The 25,367-nt window shown below is 39.1% G+C and overlaps 1 protein-coding gene across 1 annotated transcript; it reads left to right on the top strand.

Moving 5' to 3' along the window:
* Positions 1-11,392: 11,392 nt before the first annotated feature.
* LOC124794780 (transcription factor Adf-1-like) lies at positions 11,393-13,241 on the top strand. Its single transcript, XM_047258415.1, has 3 exons — positions 11,393-11,476; positions 11,576-11,714; positions 12,856-13,241. The coding sequence occupies exons 2-3, from the start codon at positions 11,579-11,581 to the stop codon at positions 13,023-13,025; spliced, it is 306 nt and encodes a 101-aa protein (XP_047114371.1). The 5' UTR covers positions 11,393-11,476; positions 11,576-11,578; the 3' UTR covers positions 13,026-13,241.
* Positions 13,242-25,367: the final 12,126 nt, after the last annotated feature.

The following is a 25,367-nucleotide window of genomic DNA, read 5'->3' as shown; positions in this document are numbered from 1 at the left end:
CAAATGCCTTTGACAAATCTAAAAATATGCCCATGGTAAGTTTTCTGTTGTCTAATGCTATCAGTGCCTCTAGTAGGAAGGAGTGCACTGCTGATTCAGTTGAACAGTTTGCTCTAAATCCATGTTGAGATTCTGACAGAATGTCATTATCCTCTAAGAAGTCTGTTAGCCTCTTATTGAAAAGCCTTTCTACTATTTTTGTGAAAACAGACAGAAGTGCCAGTGGTCTGTAGTTGGAAATATCATCTTTGTTTCCTTTCTTTTATAATGACTTTACTTTTGCTATTTTCAAATATGAAGGAAAAGTTCCTGTAGCAAAAGATAGGTTACATAGCTTGGTTAAGGGCTCAGTAATCAATTCCTCACACTTCTTTGTAATATCACGTATATCATCTACACCTGCAGAGTGTTTCAGTTTGAGGTTTTTTATTGTATCCTGTACTTCTACATTTGTTGGGTACAGAATTATTCATCTGCTTGAGACTTTTCTCCCTGTTTTGTGTATGCTATTTTTATTAGAGGTCTGTTGTAGTATTTTCTCTGTTACATTTATAAAATAGTTATTGAACATATTAGCTACTTCCTGTGGGTTGTTAATGTTTTCCAAGGCAGCCTTTAATACTATATTATTAACTCTATTTTTGTAAGATTCTGTTTCTTTCACTACAACTTGCCAGATTGCTTTGGTTCTGTTTGAAGCATCTTCTATGTATTTATCATCGTCTCGTTTCTTTGCCTCCTTTATTATTTTATTTAAGATAGATTTATATTTTTAAAGTAACTATCAAACTCCTGAGTTGTGTTGTAGCTTCTTGCAATATTGTGAAGGCGCCATTTTCTAGCACAAGATTTCCTTATACCACTAGCAATCCACTTATTGCTTTTTGTTTGAGTTTGTTTTAGCTTTCAATGGGAAAGCAAGATCAAAATAATATTTAAAAATATTCATGAATGTCCGGAACTTATCAGAAATATTTTCTGTACTATACACTAGCTCCCACGATTCTTGTTGGAGATAATTTTAGAATGCTTCTACTGCAGTATTACTGAGAGCACTGCCAATATGTGTAGTCTTCCTCATATAATTATAGGATGGATTAGTGTTTACACAAACGCTTACAACTGATTTATATTTTGTTTTGGAGCTAATTATTATTGGGTCTATAGTAGTACTAGAACGATTCGTTTCACATGTAGGGGAGTGGATTGAAATCTCCAAGTTATTGGCTGTTAATATGTTCATCAGCTCAGATTTTGAATTGTTTCACATATTAAAGTCTACATTTAGGTCGTCACATATAAGAACTGTTTTTCGATTTGTTACTACTTTATTTAGTTAAGTATCAAGGTGAGTGTTGAACTTTTTTAGCTGGGTATCTGGAGATCTGTATAAACATATTACAATTAACTTGAGTGCTGGTATTTCTATGCCTGATATTTCAAAATCTTTCTCAGTGTTTAAGGATTCAACATTGTCTAAGTTATTGAATTTGATATCTTCCTTTATGCAAACCCAGTTCCCTCCACATGTAAACTGATTTCTACAAGTTTGTGCTGCTAACACATTATCTGTTATTTTCACTGTCTTTAACTCATTTTCTTTCAACCAGTGTTCAGTTAAGCAAAGTATATTAACATATCTGATTTCACTTGATAGCAAGATTTGAAGCTCTCTTACTTTATTCCTAAGTGACTGTATATTCTGATGAAGAAGTATGACCGCTGAGATTTTAGGTTTGTTCTGATTGTACTTGGTTGGCCACTTACCTCTATTCCTGAATTTAAATGATGTGGGAAATCTTCATTCTCATCTAGAAGTGTGAGCTGGTTTTTCCATTGGTCATAAGAAAATGTCCTTATGGTGAAAGGGGGCAGTTCTCCATAACTTTGGTCATTTTACTTGTGTGGTCGATGCTGAGGTGGTTTCTGTTTTTGCTGTAAAGACTGTTACTGGAGGTAGTGTTGATAAATGCACTAGTTATCCTAATTTGGTCTTGAGGATTTTTGGGAATACAAAATCTTGTAAATGACATGGTCGCCTTACATTTCTTCTCACTGGAATTGCTTAACTTCCTCCTGTTGTTGGGATGGTAGTAGTTGATTGTTGGCGTTCACTGATACACGTAAAATTAGATGTCCTTGGTGATACTTTTAAGACTGGATCTGCTGATGTCCTTAGTAGGTCTCCTGAGGGTACTGCTTCCAGTTTTCAGTGCCCAATTCTTCTTGTTGTATCTTGAATATCTTCAGGTGTGCCTGCTGGAGTGGCCGAGCAGTTCTAGGCACTTCAGTCTGGAACCGCGCGACCGCTACAGTCGTAGGTTCGAATCCTACCTCGGGCATGTTAGTTAGGTTTAAGTAGTTCTAAGTTCTAGGGGACAGATGACCTCCAATGTTAAGTCCCATATTGCTCAGAGCCATTTGAACCATTTTTTTCTTCGGGTCCACTTGGTTCTGCTGCGTTTTTTGGGTTAGATGCTTTTGCCGGTATCACAGCCTGGTTTAGTCGATGGTAGTTTTTTTTTTTTTGCTGTGTCTTCTTTGAGTGATGAAGGTGTAGTACAGCTCTTTTTTGCGACTCCTCGTTTATTTTTCATAACTATCGAGTTGGATAAGTCCGTGTTTGCTGCTGAGTTTTCTTGTGTTTTCTATGTCATATTTGCTGAAAGTTCTTCACATTGTAAATATGTAGAGCTGGTATTTGCAGATTGGCACCTACTGCTAGCTGTAAAAGTCTACATAATTTATCTTTGCCTTCCACTCGCAAGTAAAGTCAATGCTTTGTTTAATAGCTTCTGCTGAGGAATGTATTAAGGTCCATTACCATTACATGTTCATATTTTTTTGCAGTCCTCATTGAGAATTCGTTTCCAGCATAGATTCTGTTGTTCAGTTTTGGTACTTCGTATCTGTACGGAACTGTGCACATGATAACTTTTTTGTGGCTTGTCTTATGAAGAGAATCTGTTAAGGCAAATTTGAAATCCTAAAATTTCTTTAGGATGTCGTTTGTCCCACCTAAAATGATGACACTGTCATTTTTCGTATGTTCTTTTGTCTTCCCGTTTATGTTATCAACCACGTCCTTTAACTGTGCATTAGGTTTTATTACAGAAGAGATGTAGTATTTTTGATTTTGTGAACTGATCAGTGACGACCATGACTGTCAGAAAGAATTAACATGTTCTGTCTCTTCTTTTCACTGTGTATCATTTTTGCGGCACTGGTCGACCGCTTTTTTTTACAGTTTTTATTTGTATTAACGCTGTTGGTGTTATAAAGGCACTTCATAACACAAGCACTTGGATCCTTCGCTGTAGTATTTTTGCTTCTGATCCATTCTGCTTCTCTTTCTCTCTTTTTACAGTTTTTGTAGGTTTTGTTTTGATTGGTGCACTCGATTTCAGATAACCTAACAGTTCAGTATTTTCATTTCGAAGTGTCGCTAGATCATTCTTTAAAGTGTTAATCGCTGCTTGCATACCTATGCTAGACTCTTTTAAATATTCAATATCTGTTACATATTTTTACATGGTATATGTTCACTTTCAACAGCTGTATTTCCGTGTGGTAGAACATTGCGCACATCACACTCGTGAGCCATTTCATTTGGCTTCATATACATACCAGTAATTCAATATTTCTAGTCCGAATTTCCGGACACTTGAGTTATAATGTCACGCCCAATGCATTTAAAATTGCAGTATTCACTGATTTTTACGTATGTTGTACATTTTTCGTTCGAATTACGTTTATATTTGTAGAGTTAACACACTCGCAGTTTACACTTTCCGCCATGACTCTGGAAGTTTGGAGCAGGCGGAATCCTAAATTAAAAATGTCTTTTTCACTACTTAAGTTTTGGTTAATGTAAATACTTCACTGAAAAGGCTACAATGGATCTTTAATTTGGAAGTGACCTTCCCATCCGAATTTACCTGTTATCTCATAAGATTTTCCTAAGGCTCAATATACAAAATTTTATAATTGCAAAAGCTTTTGACTGCCATCATTTTTGGCAAAATTAATTAGCTCATTGCAACCAGGACAACAGACTGAATGATAGGAATAATAAAGTTTTGTGGGTGGAATTTGTTTCTTCAATTCTGATGATTTGCACACTATGTGCTTAAGGTGGAAAATTTAACAACACAATTTTGAAAAGAAAGTTAGTGAAAATTTTACATAGGTCTTAGTACATGATATGAAGACTGCATACAATAGCGTGTGTCAACCTGCTTTATCATACACTGTTGACATTCTGCATCTATTACCACAGAGATAAATACTGAAGTTTCATACAGTCCACTATAATAATAACAATTAAATATTCCCTGTTCAGTTAGTCATTGAAAACAGTCAGAAAATTACATAATAATTTACCAAATATGAACTATAGATAAAAGTTGAAACACTGTACAAGATATAATTAGTGCTGTCCCATTTATTGCACATTTCTCCTTATCAGCAGACATAGATCTTACATACCATAACCTTCTGAAGACTGGCTAAAATGACTTCCAGCAGCCTCTCTTTTATAAGGTTAAAATAATTAGAGCTACAATTATCTGCTGTTGTTCACTTGCCTTCTACAAGTCACAGTTAGAAATTTATATTCCTTATTAACTGAATAATGGAGAAATATTCGTTTCAGCTAGGACCTTTAGATACAACAATAACTTCTATTGAATTATGCTATCTGGAAAAAATCAAATAATGCAAAATCCAGAATGGAATGTAACAATATTGTGAAAAAGAAAGTTACTACTTACCATACAGCAGAGACGCTGAGTCACACACAGGCACAACAAAAAGACTGTCACAAATATAGCTCATGACCAATAAGACACACACACACACACACACACACACACACACACACACACACACACACACACACACACACACACACATATGCACACACAAATGCTTGTATGTGTGAGTTGCGTTTGCATGTGTGTGTATGTGTGTGTTTAGTGTCTAATTTTGACTAAGGCCTCACTGGTAGAAAGCGATACTTGTGTTATGCCTGTCTCTGACTTAGCATTTCCACTATATGATGAGTAGGAACTTACCTTTTCACCATACTGTTGACTTATGCTGTCTAGTTTGGTAAAATATGGGGCTCTACTTTAGTTACAATGTTCTGATGAGAACGATAATTACTCCAGAATTAAATGTCTAAAATATTTCCAACCTAAGCCATATAAATGTTTCACTAGTTTATAAGCATTTTTTATCTGCTTAATGTGAAAGTTACTAATTGGGTTTCTGTTTACAAATGAACAATGACATTGAAATCTAAAATTACTAGTACACCGTTTTAATCTGCCAGGAAGTTTCATATCAGCTCGCACTCCGCTGCAGAGTGAAATTCTGGAAACATCCCCCAGGCTGTGGCTAAGCCATGTCTCCGCAATATCCTTTCTTTCAGGAGCGCTACTTCTGCAAGGTTCGCAGGAGAGCTTCTGTAAAGTTTGGAAGGTAGGAGACGAGGTACTGGCAGAAGTAAAGTTGTGAGTACGGGTTGTGAGTCGTGCTTCGGTAGCTCAGATGGTAGAGCACTTGCCTGCCAAAGGCAAAGGTCCTGAGTTCGAGTCTCGGTCAGGCACACAAATTTAATTTGCCAGGAAGTTTCATATCAGTGCACACTCCGCTGCAGAGTGAAAACCTCATTCTGGAAACCTTCATTTCATGTATTTTTTCCCTCTTTTTTTCCTTTGTAGAAATACTTACCCCAAGCTATGCATAACACAATACTAACAACTCTTCCTCCTTTTGAGCTCAACATCTCACTCATTATGGAACGATGCTGACTCAGTTTTTTGGGATAGCAAATGGGAAGTTACAGTACAGAAAATGGCCCAGAGGTCACCACTGTGTGTGTGTGTGTGTGTGTGTGTGTGTGTGTGTGTGTTTTCGTGTGTGTAGTGAGTGAAGTGTTATGAAATAATGTATGAATAGTGTGTGCAGTGACTGACAGTGAGATGTGAGTGATCAGTGTGGCATTACATTATTTAATAAGTTTGTTTGTGAAAAAAGTATTGTACACCAGGAGTAAATCTAATGATTGTCTCTAACTAGAAGTCTGTATATGAATTAGCTTATTTAAAATTGATCTAAACTTGTAAATACTTTGACATGTCCTATATTCTTGTAAAAAGAGATCTACGAATGAATAAAGGTACTACTGCTACAACTACTACACCATAAATCAATCAGAAAATTGATGTTGGAACTTTTGATGGTAATTTAAATGCATAAAATGTGGGAAATGTTATCCGTACAAAAATTTTCCTGTCACGGAAACAATTGCGAGAATAGGGGTTATAATGCAGTCAACAGAAAGTAGCATAAATGTCAGAAACCATAAAATCTGGGAATGTAATAACAGGTTTTACTACAAGGAAACTGTTAACAATTTCATGCTTAAAACATTGATCATGTGTAGAACTGAAAGTGGGCTATAGAAAACTAGAGGAGAAAATAAATGAACAACTAACAATATCGTCAAAATTTCTGAATCACATGTATGGAAAAAATGTTTTGTCCCTATTGTTATGAAATCCTGCAGGTTATCACTAGCAGTGATACCATTGTTTGATTACGTGACAATGTAGAAACGTTTGTAATAAAAAACTGTGCATGATCTCTGTCTTTAAGAATTCAATATAATTTGAATAAGATGTACACTGTAATGAGAGCTTTTAATTCCATGACACAAAATCAAAGACTGTTGGATATCTTTCTGAGAAATTTCCCACCTCACAGTTTGTATTAACATGCACAAAGAATCGAAATTGGTCGCTAGACATTTACAATGAATAAGCTGCTGATAACATTGTACTTACTTGGCTATATGATGTTACTCTCATATGATCCTATTTAGAATGAGAATATTGAGCATGTTATCTAGAGGTTAATCAGAGTATGAATTATATGTGATTCTTATATTTCCAAAAGACTATAAATCTGCTGTTTGTGGTGTAATTTAAACTACTTTCTATTTGTTCCTTAAATTAAAAAAAAGGTCTTTATGTCAACAGTTTCAGTTCAATAAGTATTTTCATTTTTGTGCTTTAATGAGACATATATAAGGATGTTTGTATGCACACCCCTTCTCCTACAGTCTCCTTCTCTGTTCTGGCACCTCCTCCCAATCCAATACTCCACATCATCGTAATCTTCATGTACAGCATTACCTCACAGTACTGGTTCTCATGTTACACTCTTATCCTGTGCACCAGTTGCATCTTTCCCAGCTGTCACAGCTGTCAGCCACACTACTCCGGCTATCTGCCCCAGTAGCCACCTCCTTTCTCCCCTCTCCCCTCTCCCACTCAATCTGACATACCACCACACTCCAATGAAACTCCAGAATTGCAATCCCAACACAGGGTATTCAACCACCACTACAGGGTTTAGCATCATGCTTCTGTGCGTATGAAGGAATGCTGATAAATCCTTGGTTTTTCTATTTAAAGCTGATCTTTTTCTGCACATTCTATGTGACAGCAGTTATATAGCAATAACATTGGCTTTATTTTTCTGTGCAGTGAAGATGGTGCAAGGAAATAGAGAGTTCAAATCAAACACAGTGGTGCTTGTGATTAAGCGTATTTTTATAAGATAAAGAGAAGATGGCCAAACAAATTTATTGTGATATGTTTGGTACATTGGACAGTACCTGCACTTCCCACTCCACTATCTAGAACTGAGCTGCATTTAATAGAGTGCATTTCAGAACTGAAAATGTGGATTGTCCTGGAAGGCCAACTTAAGTCACAGCTCCATAAACAGGGGATACTGTTCATCCCATGAGCCTGTATCATCGGAGGATAGCTACTAAAAAGACAGCAGAGCCTGGGAATCTCCTAAAAACATGTAGGTCACATTGTTCATGAGATTTTCGACATGAGAAACTTCCCTGTCAAATGTATTCCCATATGTCTCAAAGCAGATCAAAAACATGCATGAGTCATTACTTGGCCAGGATCCTGTGCAATTTTTGGATTGCTTCATCAGCATGAATGAAACATGGGTACACTCTTGTGATCCAGAGACCAAAGAACAGTTTAAAGAATAGAGAAACAGGGTTTCATCTTGTCTAAAGAACTTCAAAACACGAAGATCAGCAGACAAGTATCCCACATCTGCATTTTGAGATAAATAAGAAATGCAACATATTGACTACTTGCATCACTGTAAAACACCACAGCAACTGACTATGTTGAACTTCTTGATGAACTGGTGCAACACTGGTCTCCAGATGTTGAGGAAAGCTGAGAAAGGAATCTTGATTCTGTAGCTTAATGCCCCTCCTGTCAAGATAGCCACTACACAATATAAATTGTCTAGTCTTCACTTCTGAATCCCCAAACATCTCAATATTCACCTGACATAGCCCCTACAAACAATTATCGGTTCCCGAATCTCAAGAAACAACTTAAGGGAAGACCATTTGCAAACATTTTTTTATATGAGATAAAGAAGCTAGAAAAAAGATGCCATAAACGTGTTGATCTCAAGAGGGAATATATTGCATAAATAAACTTTTTCAAAAAAATAGCAGCATTTTTCCTTATAAAACCAAAGATTTATCTGCATCCCCTCATACGTATTTGTACTCCAACTTGAAAAACGATTCACTTGAACGTTAGCAAAGTTCTCTATCTAATTTGCATCTCTGTTGCTGTTTCACTGCCTCTATCACTTATGTATTTGCTTTTTTTGATTGACAAGGGGATTTTCGTATGTGTGTTTTGATTGAAGTTCCATATTTGTAGTCATTTTCTGAGCTCTCAATGAAAGAAATGCATTTTTGTTTATTTTCTGTTAAAACCCAGTGTATGAGCTACATTGTTGAAATACGGTCTTATGAAATATTTCTTCTGTTGTTAAGATTACAGTCTAGCAAACATATCTTTAACAACCAAAACATTTCCAAAAAGACATCAAAGAAAAACACATGACATTAGGATTAGATATTTAAATATATGAGAGGTTTTTGGCAGCAATTTATGCATCCCCTTCAACACTGTGCATTTTATTTTCAGCTAGCATTATAAGAAATAAAATAAACATAATGAGATAATTAGAGATACCTTCTGCAAGCCCTTTATATGCATGTAACCACCAATCAACTGTTTACCCAGTCAAAAAGTGGACCAATCGGTGGTGGAACATACTGCTGAGCACAATCAATGTGCTCTGCATTACTGGCTACTTCACAACTCATACCATCCGGATCCACTGGTGTCTCTTAAAATACACAGATGGCCATAATATCTTCAAGCCTCTGTCCCACATCCATTTCGATTTCTGTCCCTATGTAGCCCTCCCTGTTCCCCCCCCCCCCCCCAACTCCCCCCGCCCTTTCTCCCACACTTCTTCAGTCATTCTGCACTGTTGGTGTTCTCTCCAAAATCTTCTCTTTGTCTGTTCTATCTTCCCCTCCCAACTCACCATTTCACTGCCCCAAACTGTTGAGCACTACGGGAAGCTTCTTTTCCCTGTGCCAGAGTGATTTCACTTGTGTCACATACCTGTCCTGTGGGATTATTTCCTCCCCCTGACAGCTGACAGCTTTTTTCCCCTCAATACCCCTCCTGCTTTCCACTTCCTTTATTCCATCATACCAATCAACATCAGCTGAGACACTGTAGCTTTGCTGATTTTGATTTATCGGCTTTTCTGCCTGCCTGGTTTGAGAATATTGGAGAACAGACTAATAATATTAGGTAATGATAGTAATCTGGTATTAGAGTATAAATTTTTAATGGTGTGTAATACAAACTTGGCGCTTGACAATGGCTTTTTGAGTAAGGTCTGCTCATTGTAAGTTTGACTGTGAATGACTCTTCCGAAAATATTTCTTTATCAGACTTCGTAAATGAAATAATTCTAGAGTTTTGGCTCATGCTGGACTATTCATATAGTTTGTAACATGGAAGCTTTTGCCATGCTGAGACGCTGTTGAATTGGAACAACAGCTTGCAACATAAATGAAACACCAGGTTAAATAATATCACCGTATTCACAAAATATTATACTAAATTAAATTACATAGTCACTTACCATACATTAATTCTGTTGCTGTTTGTAACTATGAGTACACCTAGTGAGATTGTTTCTCAACAAAATATAGAAATGGTGGCGTGCCAAATAATTATCTGTAGCGATGGCAGAAATGAGTCCGATATGAACCGCTTCAAGAACAAAAAAGATGCCGTGATCCCCGCAAGACAACTGAACTGCCTAATTATTGTAATGTTACAGCAGTTGCACGCCACAATCGATACAACCGTTTATACTAATTAATATCTTAAACAATTCTGTATTTATATTCTGAATTTACATCTACGTTTTGCAACATATCCACACCCACTCTACAAATGCGCCTTTAAATAGCCCCCTGAATTGCAAGGCGAAGGACGCATCTGCAGGCAAGCAGTTCACCCTAAAGCATATTCAATACAATATTTACACACATATTCAAGTACAATTCATGTTGTACACTATTTGAATGAGGCCCGTGAATGTTTGTATTGCAGCTGCCACACAGGTGCAAAAAAAAAATGGCTCTGAGCACTATGGGACTTAATATCTCAGGTCATCAGTCCCCTAGAACTTAGAACTACTTAACCTAACTAACCTAAGGACATCACACACATCCATGCCTGAGGCAGGATTCGAACCTGCGACCATAGCGGTCGCGCAGTTCCAGACTGAAGCGCCTAGAACCGCTCAGCCACCAACGGCCGGCCCACACATGTGCAGTTGCGCGTATTTCAGTGTGGCAGTTGCCGTTAGAGTGTTAGTTGAATTCACGACATGGTGATCACAGTTTGTATACAGTTCGTATGTGCGTGTTTGCAAGGCATCACTGTGACATTTCATGAAGTTTTTACAAACTAACATGTAAAACTACTATATATGTTAAAGCAAAATACATTTCATTATTGATTATTGCGTGTCATGGAAAGTATTGCATTAGCTGTCCTTGTACGACGTGTCGTCCTTTGCAGTTCATGTTCATAATGCTTACAATAATAACGCAAAGGTGAGCCTTGTTTTGGTAGTTTGCACAACGTAAATGTTATTTCATGTCGACGTCACTATTCACAATTTGACAATCGATATATGGACATGTTCACTTCTTGCACTGTTTATTTTCACTGATAAAGGTCGATTCACACTTAACAGAACGTCTCCGTCGCGTCCGTCACGTCAAAACATTCTTCCCTGTGTTTCTAATGGCTGTGTTCACACTCGACATCTGCGTCCTGGAACGTCCGTCCCGTCAACGTCACGCATTCTTTCGGAGAATCTTTCCCGTCATGACGGTGAGTTGACGTGATGTAAATCTCTGGTTTTCGAAGACTGCCTCCATGTTTTTACTCGGCCCCTGTTTATATATTTTGGAAAGCGGGAGGTTAGGTAGATGTTGTTCGAAAACTTTGCTTGTACCTAACATGTAAGAATCAATTTTTTATAGTTCCGAGTTTCTCTTTGTTATTTATTCTAATTACAAGTAAGTTCCGCTGTTTTCTATTGTATTTATTATTTTGTTTAGATAATGGAGTTCGACGAGTATTTGATTGAATTAGTTCGTTCTCATTCAGAGCTATATAATATGACTGATAGGAGATATAGTGATTCCGTTTGGAAAGAAACACTGTGGAAGGAAATTGGAGAAGAGATGGGGCGTCCAGGTAAATGAAACGCAATTTAATTTTACTTTCTACTAAGGACTGTTAAGTGGTACATAGATAGTATGTGCGAAAGTTTTCGCTACAACGATGACTATTTGAGTGGAGTACCGTGTGCAGCGTTCCATGGAAAAAAAATTATATACTGTACAAGGTGTTTTTTAAAACTTACAAACTCCAGCAACGTAAATACACTGGTGTTGACCGAATTTATGTTGTATTGACGTGCACCTAGCATTTCAGGATCTTTAAATTATCTACTGCGCGTGGATGCTGTATACACGTAACGGAGATTAGTTCCAGTCAGTTTTATTGGGCTGTATATTTCCAGTATTTATCTGAGGGAGTAGCACAAAGTAATTTAGCAGACACTTTTGTGCTGTGCAGTGTATAAAGCCTCAAAGTAAAATATATCGTATCTAATGCAACACTGTTGCTATAATTTCGAAATATTGCACCAATTTAATATTTATGTAAATAACACACCATATAGAAAATCTGGCAATGCACTTGGGCCACCCGTATTCTTTAAATTACAAAAGTGTTATTGCTCTATACGTTTGATCAGAATGAAACAACACTTCTTTTATGTAAAACAGACACATTGTGACTGGGTAATTACCAAAAAACCTTTTAATGGGATGACAGAATATACTATCACTTACTACATTGATTCATGTGAAAAGGAAATAAATGGACAGTCATTCTTGTACCTAGTACGTAAAGAATCTCTTACCTTATTCTCATATATATTTGGAGCTAGAAAAAGATCACAGGATAAAAATATGTTTGTTAGCAGTTTTGTAAATTACTAGATAAGGCTTACAAAGTGTCTTCAGCTTTTTGTAGGCTGTAATTGAACATTTTGTAGAGAGTGTTTACTCATGAAAATTTTTGAACAAAAGTATGTTTTTATAGAAACCTCGATGATTTCCAAGAAATGGTGTCTATTGCCTATGTGCTGATTAACAGCATAGCAAATGAAAAGTACCTCATATTATTGGGAAGCTGTTGTAAAAATAAATGAAAGCAAACCGTGTTTGTGTCCCCGTTAAAAGTTTGGGAAGTCCCTAATTATTTTTTGAAAAAGCGTTAGACTACTCCATGCACTCTATTAACAGCTGTATATGTTGTCTTATTTCAGGCCCTGAATGCAAGCGGCGATGGGTGTCACTGAGAGACCAATTTAGAAAATGTGTTATTAAAAAAACAAAGAGTGTACAAGCCACCAATCCAAGAAGCCATGGAAGTATGAGGAGATTATGGCTTTCCTGCACCTATACATGCTGGAGCGGGAAACAGTTTCTAACATAACTGTTGATATTTGTTCAGAGGATGAATCAAACAGTGAGGTGTCATCGCCTATTCCGGACATTGAAAATAACAGTGATTTGAGGTCAGAGACAAGCAGGCCTGTCATGCAAAAGCGTAGTCAAAGTGGCAGTAAGAGGAGAAATACAGACTCTGCATCTGCTTCTCTGATGAATTATATTCTACTGACACAGCCAAAGGAAGATCACATTGACAGTTTTCTTTCAGGGATATGTGCCAGTATAAAAAGATTGTCCCCATTGCGGCAAATACAAGCCTAAGACGAAATTTACAGAATAATGTCTGATCTAGAAAGGGATCAAGTGTGTGAAAATATTAATAGTGATACGTCGTGAACAGTGCTGTTTGTTACACAGTTTGGAAGCACTTCTGTGTATAAGTTGATTAAATAAAACGTCTCTTCACAGTGTAGTTCTGTCTTAACAACCAAATAATGCAAACAATCACCTGTTACACCTAAAGTATTTTTTGTTGTGTTTGTGACTTATTTATGCTGATGACTAGAATTTTAGAGAACCAAGCAGCCAAGTCAGAGGTGACTTAACATGAAATTAATAGGAAATTTTCAGAGTTTTGGTTTGATGGTGTGTGTGTGTGTGTGTGTGTGTGTGTGTGTGTGTGTGTGTGGAGGGGGGAGGAAGGAGGTGAGAGATGAATATATACTTATTAATCATGTGAAGCCCTTACAGTGACAACCAATATTTTACTATGATATGAATTACTGTTCTGAATGAGAGCTATTGTTACATATGAAGGAACAGAAGCTTATCTGGTTATACTATTTAGATTTAAAATTTCAATAGTGTTGTACGCAGCCAAAATCTGCTGTATCCTATTAGACATGTTTCCTACGGAGAACAGCATCATAGTAAATGAATGAATAGCTCACTGATAATTTATATGAAACTTTTTCGGTAATATCTGTATCAGGAATAAGAACGTGATTTTTTTCTTCATCTAAGTGAAACAAGAATCCAGGTAAGCTCTTTATTAACAACTTTATTAACAAATTTTGGCATTTTATGAATATCCGAAACTATGCCGATAATAAACCAATAGACTACAAAAGCGCCTCTGGCGAGTGTATTGTGAACCATCACACGACGTTGTGTCGACGTTGACGTGCCGTCTAGTGTGAATGCTCAGAAATTTCTCTGACCGTCGACGGTCCAAAACGTGACGGTGACGTTCCGTTAAGTGTGAATCCTCCTTAACACTGTTCTTCCGAGAGCCATGATTTTTCCAGGTGAGAGTGGCCGTTGCACTCCGAGAACGTTACATTCCCTGAAGTCCCATTCAAAATTCCTGCACCTGTGGAGTTGTCTTCAGTGCTTTTGTGCGTCGAGAGCATAGGTTCAGTGGTTTACCAGCTTCTTATTTTGCACGGTTGCATCGCGGTAAATTCCATTAGACGATGGACTACAAATGTTATTGCACTTTACATGCACGGTTCTATCGCGCTCCTAGTTTACCTGGCGATGTACAAATAATGTTCGTTAACAAGTTTTTACACAAAAATTTCATCGCGATCATTCTCGTAGCGATATATGAAGAATAGTTTTTAATAATTTTGCACACATACTCCATCGCAGTTTCAGGCATTGCGATGTATGTAAAATATCATTATAGCAGTCTCTTTCACATAAATCTCGTGATTTCACACATTTTGATACATATGACAAATTCTGATCACATTTACATACCACCATATTACATTTTACTTTACATAAACATAGATAATTACACATAGATACATTACATTTCGGCTTTATATGGAATACAAAAATTTACGTAATCTTAGAGACATTACAGATTTTTTAACCAAATTTTGCATTCGCAAATGATGTCACCTGCAGTTGGAAATATTAGACACAACATCTGGATACATCAGCAAGCAAGCCCAAGCGGACATATACTTATGGACTAACGTCTAAAGCAACACGTTAAAATCATACCTACAAAATTCTCACATTACAAGTGTGTGTAGAGTATGAAGATGGCTGTGGCTCCTCATAGACAGGTGTTATGCAGTATGAAGTGCATCTAATCCATTCCTAGATGATAGTGCTTGGTTGTCGTGTGGTTTTGTGTGCACGTCAGTCAGTCATGAATAGTCCTTCACCAACGCTACAGTTAGTCAATTACGTTGTCTGAAAAATATTTTCATCGCACTTGCGTAAATATCATCATAACATTTCCGTTAAAATTTAGGCTGATGTTGTTTGCATGCATTCGGTGAAGTCGAAATCTCTTCTTTCTTCTTCTGCTGCTGGCTGGATGAGCTGAAGTGTATTCATCTCTTGGTCTCCCTCTACGATTTTTACCCTCCACGCTGCCCTTAAATACTAAATTGGTGATCCCTTGGTGCCTCAGAACATGTCCTACCAACCGATCCCTTCTTCTAGTCAAGGTGTGCCACAAACTCCTCTTCTCCCCAATCCTATTTAGTACCTCCTCATTAGTTATGTGATCTACCCATCTAATCTTCAGCATTCTTCTGTAGCACCACATTTCGAAAGCTTCTATTCTCTTCTCGTCCAAACTATTTATCATCCATGTTTCACTTCCATACATGGCTACACTCCATACAAATACTTTCAGAAACGACTTCCTGACACTTAAATCTATACTTGATGTTAACAAATTTCTCTTCTTCAGAAACGCTTTCCTTGCCATTGCCAGTCTACATTTTATATCCTCTCTACTTCGACCATCATCAGTTATTTTGCTCCCCAAATAGCAAAACTCCTTTACTACTTTAAGGGTCTCATTTCCTAATCTAATTCCCTCAGCATCACCCGACTTCATTCGACTACATTCCATTATCCTCGTTTTGCTTTTGTTGATGTTCATCTTATATCCTCCTTTCAAGACACTGTCCATTCCATTCAACAGCTCTTCCAAGTCCTTTGCTGTCTCTGACAGAATTACAATGTCGTCGGCGAACCTCAAAGTTTTTATTTCTTCTCCCTGGATTTTAATACCTACTCCAAATTTTTCTTTTGTTTCCTTTACTGCTTGCTCAATATACAGATTAAATAACGTCGGGGAGAGGCTACAACACTGTCTCACTCCCTTCCCAACCACTGCTTTCCTTTCATGTCCCTCGACTCTTATAACTGCCATCTGATTTCTGTACAAATTGTAAATAGCCTTTCGCTCCCTGTGTTTTACCGCTGCCACGTTCAGAATTTGAAAGAGAGTATTCCAGTCAACATTGTCAGAAGCTTTCTCTAAGTCTAAAAATGCTAGAAACGTATGTTTGCCTTTTCTTAATCTAGCTTCTAAAATAAGTCGTAGGGTCAGTATTGCCGCACGTGTTCCCATATTTTTATGGAATCTACTAGTTTTTCCATTCGTCTGTAAAGAATTCGCGTTAGTATTTTGCAGCCGTGACTTATTAAACTGATAGTTCGGCAATTTTCACATCTGTCATCGCCTGCTTTCTTTAGGATTGGAATTATTATATTCTTCTTGATGTCTGAGGGTATTTCGCCTGTCTCATGCATTTTGCTCACCTGATGGTAGAGTTTTGTCAGGACTGGCTCTTCCAAGGCTGTCAGCAGTTCTAATGGAATGTTATCTACTCCCAGGGCCTTGTTTCGACTTAGGTCCTTCAGCGCTCTATCAAACTGTTCACGCAGTATCATATCTCCCATTTCATCTTCATCTGCATCCTCTTCCATTTCTATAGCGTTGTCCTCAAGTACATCGCCCTTGTATAGACCTTCTATATGCTCCTTCCACCTTTCTGCTTTCCCTTCTTTGCTTAGAACTGGGTTTACATCTGAGCTCTTGATATTCATACAAGTGGTTCTCTTTTCTGCAAAGGTCTCTTTAATTTTCCTGTAGGCAGTATCTATCTTACCCCTAGTGAGATAGGCCTCTACATCCTTACATTTGTCCTCTAACCATGCCTGCTTAGCCATTTTGCACTTCCTGTCGATATCATTTTTGAGACGTTTGTATTCCTTTTTGCCTGCTTCATTTACTGCATTTTTATATTTTCTCCTTTCATCAATTAAATTCAATATTTCTTCTGTTATCCAAGGATTTCTACTAGCCCTCATCTTTTTACCTACTAGATCCTCTGCTGCCTTCACTACTTCATCCCTCAAAGCTACCGATTCCTTTTCTTCTGTATTTCTTTCCCTCATTCTTGTCAATTGTTCCCTTGTGCTTTCCCTGAAACTCTGTACAACCTCTGGTTTAGTCAGTTTCCAGGTCCCATCTCCTTAAATTCCCACCTTTTTTCAGTTTCTTCAGTTTTAATCTACAGTTCATAACCAATAGATTGTGGTCAGAGTCAACATCTGCCCCTGGAAATGTCATGCAATTTAAAACCTGCTTCTTAAATCTCTGTCTTACCATTATATAATCTATTTGAAACCTGTCAGTATCTCCAGGCTTTTTCCATGTATACAACCTTCTTTTATGATTCTTGAACCAAGTGTTAGCTATCATTAAGTTGTCCTCTGTGCAAAATTCTACCAGGTGGCTTCCTCTTTCATTTCTTACCCCCAATCCATATTCACCTACTACGTTTCCTTCTCTTCCTTTTCCTACTACCGAATTCCAGTCACCCATGACTATTAAATTTTCGTCTCCCTTCACTACCTGAATAATTGCTTTTATCTCATCACACATATCTTCAATTTCTTCGTCATCTGCAGAGCTAGTTGGCATATAGACCCGTACTACTGTCATAGGCCTGGGCTTCGTGTCTATCTTGGCCACAAAAATGCGTTCGCTGTGCTGTTTGTAGTAGCTTACCCGCATTCCTATTGTTTTATTCCTTATTAATCCTACTCCTGCATTACCCCTATTTGAATTTTTATTTATAATCCTGTATTCATCTGACCAAGCCAGTTTTCTTTCTCCTGATGACTACATCCTCTTGAGTAGTCCCCGCCCGGAGATCCAAATGGGGGACTATTTTACCTCCGGCATGTTTTACCCAAGAGGACGCCATCATCATTTATCCATACAGTAAAGCTGCATGCCCTCGGGAAAAATTACGGCTGTAGTTTCCCCTTGCTTTCAGCTGTAGGCAGTACCAGCACAGCATGGCCGTTTTGGTTAGTGTTACAAGGCCAGATCAGTCAATCAACCAGATTGTTGCCTGTGCAACTACCGAAAAGGCTGCTGCCCTCTTCAGGAACCATACGTTTGTCTGGCCTCTCAACAGATACCCCTCCATTGTGGTTGCACCTACGGTACAGCTATCTGTATCGCTGAGGCACACAAACTTCCGCACCAACGGCAAGGTCTATGGTTCGTGGGGGGGAGAGGTATGTATGTTTCATAAATACACGATTTACTTACTCATTAGTTATAGATACGCGTTTACTGCTTAAAATTAAATACGTAAGTCTCGATTAGCATGAAACCCAATGATTCTATTTGTTTTTGGCTTCTGCAAACGGTATGCACTAGGATGTTGGCTATTACATTCCCTGAAGTCCCATTCAAAATACCTCCACCCGTGGAGTTGTCTTCAAAACTTTTGTGCGTCAAGAGCATAGGTCCGGTGGTTTACCATTTTCTTATTTTGGCGGTTACATACTCCGCTAGCCACCAAGCGGTGTGTGGCGGAGGGCACCTTCGCGCCAAAGTCATATTTCGTCCCCTCCGTTCCACTAGCGGTTCGCGCGAGGGAGAAACTACTGTCTGAACGCCTTTGTACGAGCTCTAATTTCCTTTATCTTTGAATGGTGATCATCGCGTGATTTGGCAGTTGGTGGTAATAACATATGCTCTACATCCTCGCCGAAGATCGTATTTTGGACTTTAGTGAGCAGCCCCTTCCATTTAGCGCGTCGTCTACTGCAAGTGTGTCCCACTTCAAACTTTCTGTGAGATTTGTAACGCTCTTGCGATGGCTAAATGTACCAGTCACGAATGTTGCCATTCTTTGGACCTTCTCAACCTCTTGAATCAGACTCACCTGGTAGGGGTCCCTACGTGAAGACTAGACAAACTAAAGTATTGTAAGCAATTTCCTTTGTTGAAGGACTGCATCGCTTCAGGATTCTACCATAAACCGCCATCTAGAGTTCGCCTTATCCGTTACTTGTGTTATCTGATCGTTCCATTTGAGATCTTTTCGAACAGTCACACCCACATACTTGACAGATTATACCGCTTCCAAAAACTGGGCATTTATTTCGTACTCGTACATTAATGGGGATTTTCGCTTTGTTATATGCAGTAGTTTACACTTACTAATACTGAGAGATACCTGCCAGTCCCTCATTGATCTGTTCACAAGCTTCGTGTGATACTACACTCCTGGAAACGGAAAAAAGAACACATTGACACCGGTGTGTCAGACCCACCATACTTGCTCCGGACACTGCGAGAGGGCTGTACAAGCAATGATCACACGCACGGCACAGCGGACACACCAGGAACCGCGGTGTTGGCCGTCGAATGGCGCTAGCTGCGCAGCATTTGTGCACCGCCGCCGTCAGTGTCAGCCAGTTTGCCGTGGCATACGGAGCTCCATCGCAGTCTTTAACACTGGTAGCATGGACAGCGTGGACGTGAACCGTATGTGCAGTTGACGGACTTTGAGCGAGGACGTATAGTGGGCATGCGGGAGGCCGGGTGGACGTACCGCCGAATTGTTCAACACATGGGGCGTGAGGTCTCCACAGTACATCGATGTTGTCGCCAGTGGTCGACGGAAGGTGCACGTGCCCGTCGACCTGGGACCGGACCGCAGCGACGCACGGATGCACGCCAAGACCGTAGGATCCTACGCAGTGCCGTAGAGGACCGCACCGCCACTTCCCAGCAAATTAGGGACGCTGTTGCTCCTGGGGTATCGGCGAGGACCATTCGCAACCGTCTCCATGAAGCTGGGCTACGGTCCCACACACCGTTAGGCCGTCTTCCGCTCACGCCCCAACATCGTGCAGCCCGCCTCCAGTGGTGTCGCGACAGGCGTGAATGGAGGGACGAATGGAGACGTGTCGTCTTCAGCGATGAGAGTCGCTTCTGCCTTGGTGCCAATGATGGTCGTATGCGTGTTTGGCGCCGTGCAGGTGAGCGCCACAATCAGGACTGCAAACGACCGAGGCACACAGGGCCAACACCCGGCATCATGGTGTGGGGAGCGATCTCCTACACTGGCCGTACACCACTGGTGATCGTCGAGGGGACACTGAGTAGTGCACGGTACATCCAAACCGTCATCGAACCCATCGTTCTACCATTCCTAGACCGGCAAGGGAACTTGCTGTTCCAACAGGACAATGCACGTCCGCATGTATCCCATGCCACCCAACGTGCTCTAGAAGGTGTAAGTCAACTACCCTGGCCAGCAAGATCTCCGGATCTGTCCCCCATTGAGCATGTTTGGGACTGGATGAAGCGTCGTCTCACGCGGTCTGCACGTCCAGCACGAACGCTGGTCCAACTGAGGCGCCAGGTGGAAATGGCATGGCAAGCCGTTCCACAGGACTACATCCAGCATCTCTACGATCGTCTCCATGGGAGAATAGCAGCCTGCATTGCTGCGAAAGGTGGATATACACTGTACTAGTGCCGACATTGTGCATGCTCTGTTGCCTGTGTCTATGTGCCTGTGGTTCTGTCAGTGTGATCATGTGATGTATCTGACCCCAGGAATGTGTCAATAAAGTTTCCTCTTCCTGGGACAATGAATTCACGGTATTCTTATTTCAATTTCCAGGAGTGTATTTTCCTGTAGACTACAGCATCATCGGCAAACAGTCTAATGCCGCTGTCAATACCATCAACCAGATCGAAAGTAAATCGTAAGAAGTAGAGGACCTATTACGCTGCCCTGGGGCACACCTTATGTTACGCTTGTTTCTGTTGAAGTCTCCCCATTCAGGACGACATACTGCTCTCTCTCCGTTAGAACACTTTCTATTCAGCCGCATATGCCATGGGATAGACTGTAAGCGCGCACTTTTTGGGGCGACAGTGCAGAACTGAGTCGAACGCCTTTCGAAAGTCGAGAAATATGGCATCAACACGGGAGCCAGTATCTACCTGTTCTATAAAATGCACGAAGAGAGCCAGCTGTGTCTCGCATGACTGCTGTTTCCTAAAACCGTGCTGGTTTCTGCAGATGAGCTTCTCAGAGTCTAGAAAAGTCATTATGTCTGGACACAAAACACAAAAAATAATTTCTATGATTCTACAACAAATCGATGTCAGTGAAACCGACCGGTAATTATGTGCATCCGATTTTCTACCCTTTTATAGATTGCTATGACATGGACCTTCTTCCAGTCCCATGGACTTTCCGCTGTTCCAATGATTTCTGACAGTCGATGGATAAGAATGGTGCTATGTTTGTAGCACAGTCAACATAAAATGTTATGGGGAAACCGTCTGGGCCAGATGCCTTCCTGGTGTCTAAGGATCTTAACTGCTTTGCAATCCCAGATACACTAAATACTACGTTAGCCACCCTTGCGTTTGTTCGATAACTGAAAGGGGGAATGGTGCTGCAGTCCTCTACCGTAAACGAGTTTTTGAAAGCTAGGTCTAGAATTTCGGCCTCCTGTTTATCATCATCCGTTACATTACCTGTAATGTTAGCAAGAGTAAGTATTGAATTATTTGTGACATTCATAGATTTTACGTACAAGCTAAATTTTTTGGGGCTGTTTTTAGAATCTGCAGATAAAATATTGCTTTCAAATTCGTTAAAAGAATCTTTCACTGACCTGTTGACCCTAGTATGTTTGTTGAACCATTGTGGATCCTTTTCCTCCCGTAATTCATCTACGCTGTCGTTCAAAACAGTCTGTAATTTTTCTTCTATACATTGGTCAAAATATTTGTTTTCATGATCAATACAGTCATGAAATTCTGTATTTATCTAGGTAAAGTGGTTGTCAGTGACTAATTGCAGTTTGTCTGTAAGTTGTTTATCCGCAGTGTTAACACTGCCTTCAATTACTGTAATATGTGTTTTTATTGAGTCATGAACTGACGGATAACATTTGACTTGAGTAGCAACAGCTTCGCATGCAGCGTTTAAATGTTTGACTTCAGTTTCAATATCTTTTACGTCTTGTGTGGCTTATTGCTGCTGTTAGTCTAATTCGGAAAATTTTGAGTAAATTTCGGACTCTTGTCCGCTCAGTCTCGTGTTAATCTCGTCTACTCTATCACACAGAGTGTCTTTACAACTTTTTAGTGCTCTTAATTCAGCCTTAATCTCATCATGTCCCGTTTCTAAAACTGTCATCTTCGTCAATGTCTTTTTTGTTTTCAGTAATTTTCTTGATAATAGCGTCAAACATAGTAGCAATATTTGTCAACTGAAACTGTTCTGCCCCCGCCACGTCGTTTGACGTGACGTCACGGAAAAGAATGGGCTCTGAGCTGGATTTAGCTATTTGACTAGTGGTCGGCATATTTACGTAATTTTCCGTCACTAGACATGTTAACTGCTGATTGTTCGTTACTACTGGAGTCAACTCCGGATTCATTGTCAATTTTTTGTTCAACGTCCAAGTCGTTTTCAGTTTGCATCTGTTGTCTGGCGTGTTTCATTTATGTTATTTGTTTACGAGTTACCACCATACTACACGTAATGTATATTGCAAGAAAAATCTTTAAACAGGATTGAGAATGAATTCATGAAATTAATTTCGTATGCCACCAATGTTGGCTTCACTGACCAATAATTGCAATTAATGGTGAAATAATTAACATTAATGGCTGCTTGCTTACGGTGCTCGTGACACGATTCAACCATTTTGTGGAATAGTATGACTCTATTGTCTCAATAAACTGTATGATAAAAATAATTTGGAATATGCGATCTTGCGCAAAAATGACTGTTGCGATACAGAAAATTTTGACAAAGCTAGGAAGCAAGGTACACTTACTGAAAGCGCTTGGACTAGTGAGCTTATGTAAAAATGCGATGTTTTACCTTGGATCCAAGTATGCAATGTCGATTCACGGCTTCGGCAACAATTTCAATGATTGGTCTTTTTATTTGCACTTTACAAATATTCATTGGCTAGTCTGATATGATCCCATTATCCATGCAACAGAGAAAAACAATGTAGCAAACACAATAAAAGGTCCAGACATGAAATCACCAGTCTGATTTTTCCGGTCTGGTTCGAGAATAGTAGAGAACAGACAAATACTAGTACATAATGATAGTAATATGTGATCAGAGTATAAATTTTTGACTGTATGCTTTTTGAGTAAGGTCCATTCATTGTAAGTTTGACTGTGATTGAGTCTTCTGAAAATATTTCTTTATCGACTTTGTAGACTGAATAATTCCCAAGTTTTGGCTCATGCTGAACTATTCGTAAGGTTTGTAGCACGGAATCTTTAGCCATGTCAAGGTGCTGTTTAACTGGAACAATAGCTTGCAACATAAATGAAACACAAGCATAAATAATATCACTGTAGTCAGAAAATATTACACTAAATTAAATTACATAGACACGTTTATTCTGTTGCTGTGTGTAACTATGAGTACGCCTAGCGAGATTGCGTCTCAGTAAAATAGAATAATGGTGGTGCGCCAAATAATTATCTGCAGCGATGGCACACATGCATCTGATCTGGACTGCTTCAAGAACAAAAAAGGTGCCGTCTTCTTGGCAAGACAACTGAATTGCGTAATTATTTTAATGTTTCAGCGGTTACACGCCAAAATCGATACACCTGCTTGTACAAACTAATATCTTGAGTAACTCTTTATCTTCTGAACTTATATCTACGTTATTGTAATATATCCACGCCCACCTTGCAAAAGTGCCTTTAAATGGTATATGTCTATTCTCCTACCCTTTAAGAATGCATCCAAGAACTTAGTTCTCAGGCTTGTTTGTTTATGTGTCTGTTGATGACTCAGCTACCTGCACTCCTACCCATAGATAACTACAACAAGAGGGAGAACTTGTGCCAACCTGCCAACGCTGGTACAACTCCCCTCCCAATTCGTTTTAGCATTCTGATGCCCTTCTAGAATTGAAGACATAACCATTATAATATTAAGTGGTTCAAAACTGATAATTCCATTGTTATCAGATATCAATCCCACTACCAGTGCATGGATAAATTTCAATTTCATCCAAGTTCCTATCGTTATTTATATTCCAAGCAAACATTTTCCATTGCCATAAGAAATGAAATAACAGACATAATAAAGAAAACGTGTTATTGTGAACAACAAACTGCTTACTTCTGGTACTTCAGATATCCTCTGACTGCCTTATCAATACCCTCCACCAGTGAAACACAGGCCACAGATTTCAACACCAGTAATGTATCGAACATATTGCCCAGTCTGTGGTTCAACACATATTTTAATGTACAGGGCAACACATTCTGTATTATCACAAAATATGGGAGAAAGTGTCACCAAAATTTTACGGGATTTGGAGTGGACATCACTAGAACAAAGGCACTATTCTTTCTAGCAGAATCTTCTCAAAAAATTCCAATCACCGCCTTTCCCCTCTGAATGTAAAAATATTTTGTTAACGCCAACCTTCATAGGGAGTGCGATAGTAAAATAAGGGGAATCAGATATTGCATGGAAAGATGTAGGCGTTTGTTTTTTTCACATGTTGTATGAGAGTGTAATAATACAGAATTAATGTAAAGTTGTTTCGATGAACCCTTTGCCTTGCACTTAAATGTGATTTTCAAATTATCCATGTAGATGTAATGTAGACATAAACATTTAAAATATGGACTCCTATTCTCAGGAAATTCGACAGCAGCTCTGGAGACCTCCAAAATCCAAAAAAGAGTCATTATAATTATTACAGGAAGAAGAGCTAGTCAGTCACATAATCATCATTCATCATCATCATCATTTAAGATTGATTATGCCTTTCAGCGTTCAGTCTGGAGCATAGCCCCCTTATAAAATTCCTCCATGATCCCCTATTCAGGGCTAACATTGTTGCCTCTTCTGATGTTAAACCTATTACTTCAAAATCATTCTTAACCGAATCCAGGTACCTTCTCCTTGGTCTGCCCCGACTCCTCCTACCCTCTACTGCTGAACCCTTGAGTCTCTTGGGTAACCTTGCTTCTCCCATGCGTGTAAGATGACCCCACTATCTAAGCCTGTTCGCCCTGACTGCTACCTCTATAGAGTTCATTCCCAGTTTTTCTTTGATTTCCTCATTGTGGACACCCTCCTGCCGTTGTTCCCATCTACTAGTACCTGCAATCATCCTAGCTACTTTCATATCCGTAACCTCAACCTTGTTGATAAGGTAACCAGAATCCACCCAGCTTTCGCTCCCATACAACAAAGTTGGTCGAAAGATTGAACGGTGCACAAATAAC

The sequence above is a fragment of the Schistocerca piceifrons genome, chromosome 4 (genome assembly GCF_021461385.2).
Source record: "Schistocerca piceifrons isolate TAMUIC-IGC-003096 chromosome 4, iqSchPice1.1, whole genome shotgun sequence".
In the NCBI taxonomy this organism is placed as follows: domain Eukaryota; kingdom Metazoa; phylum Arthropoda; class Insecta; order Orthoptera; family Acrididae; genus Schistocerca; species Schistocerca piceifrons.
The sequence above is the reverse complement of the archived record's forward strand: the minus strand, read 5'-3'. Positions and strand labels throughout refer to the sequence as shown.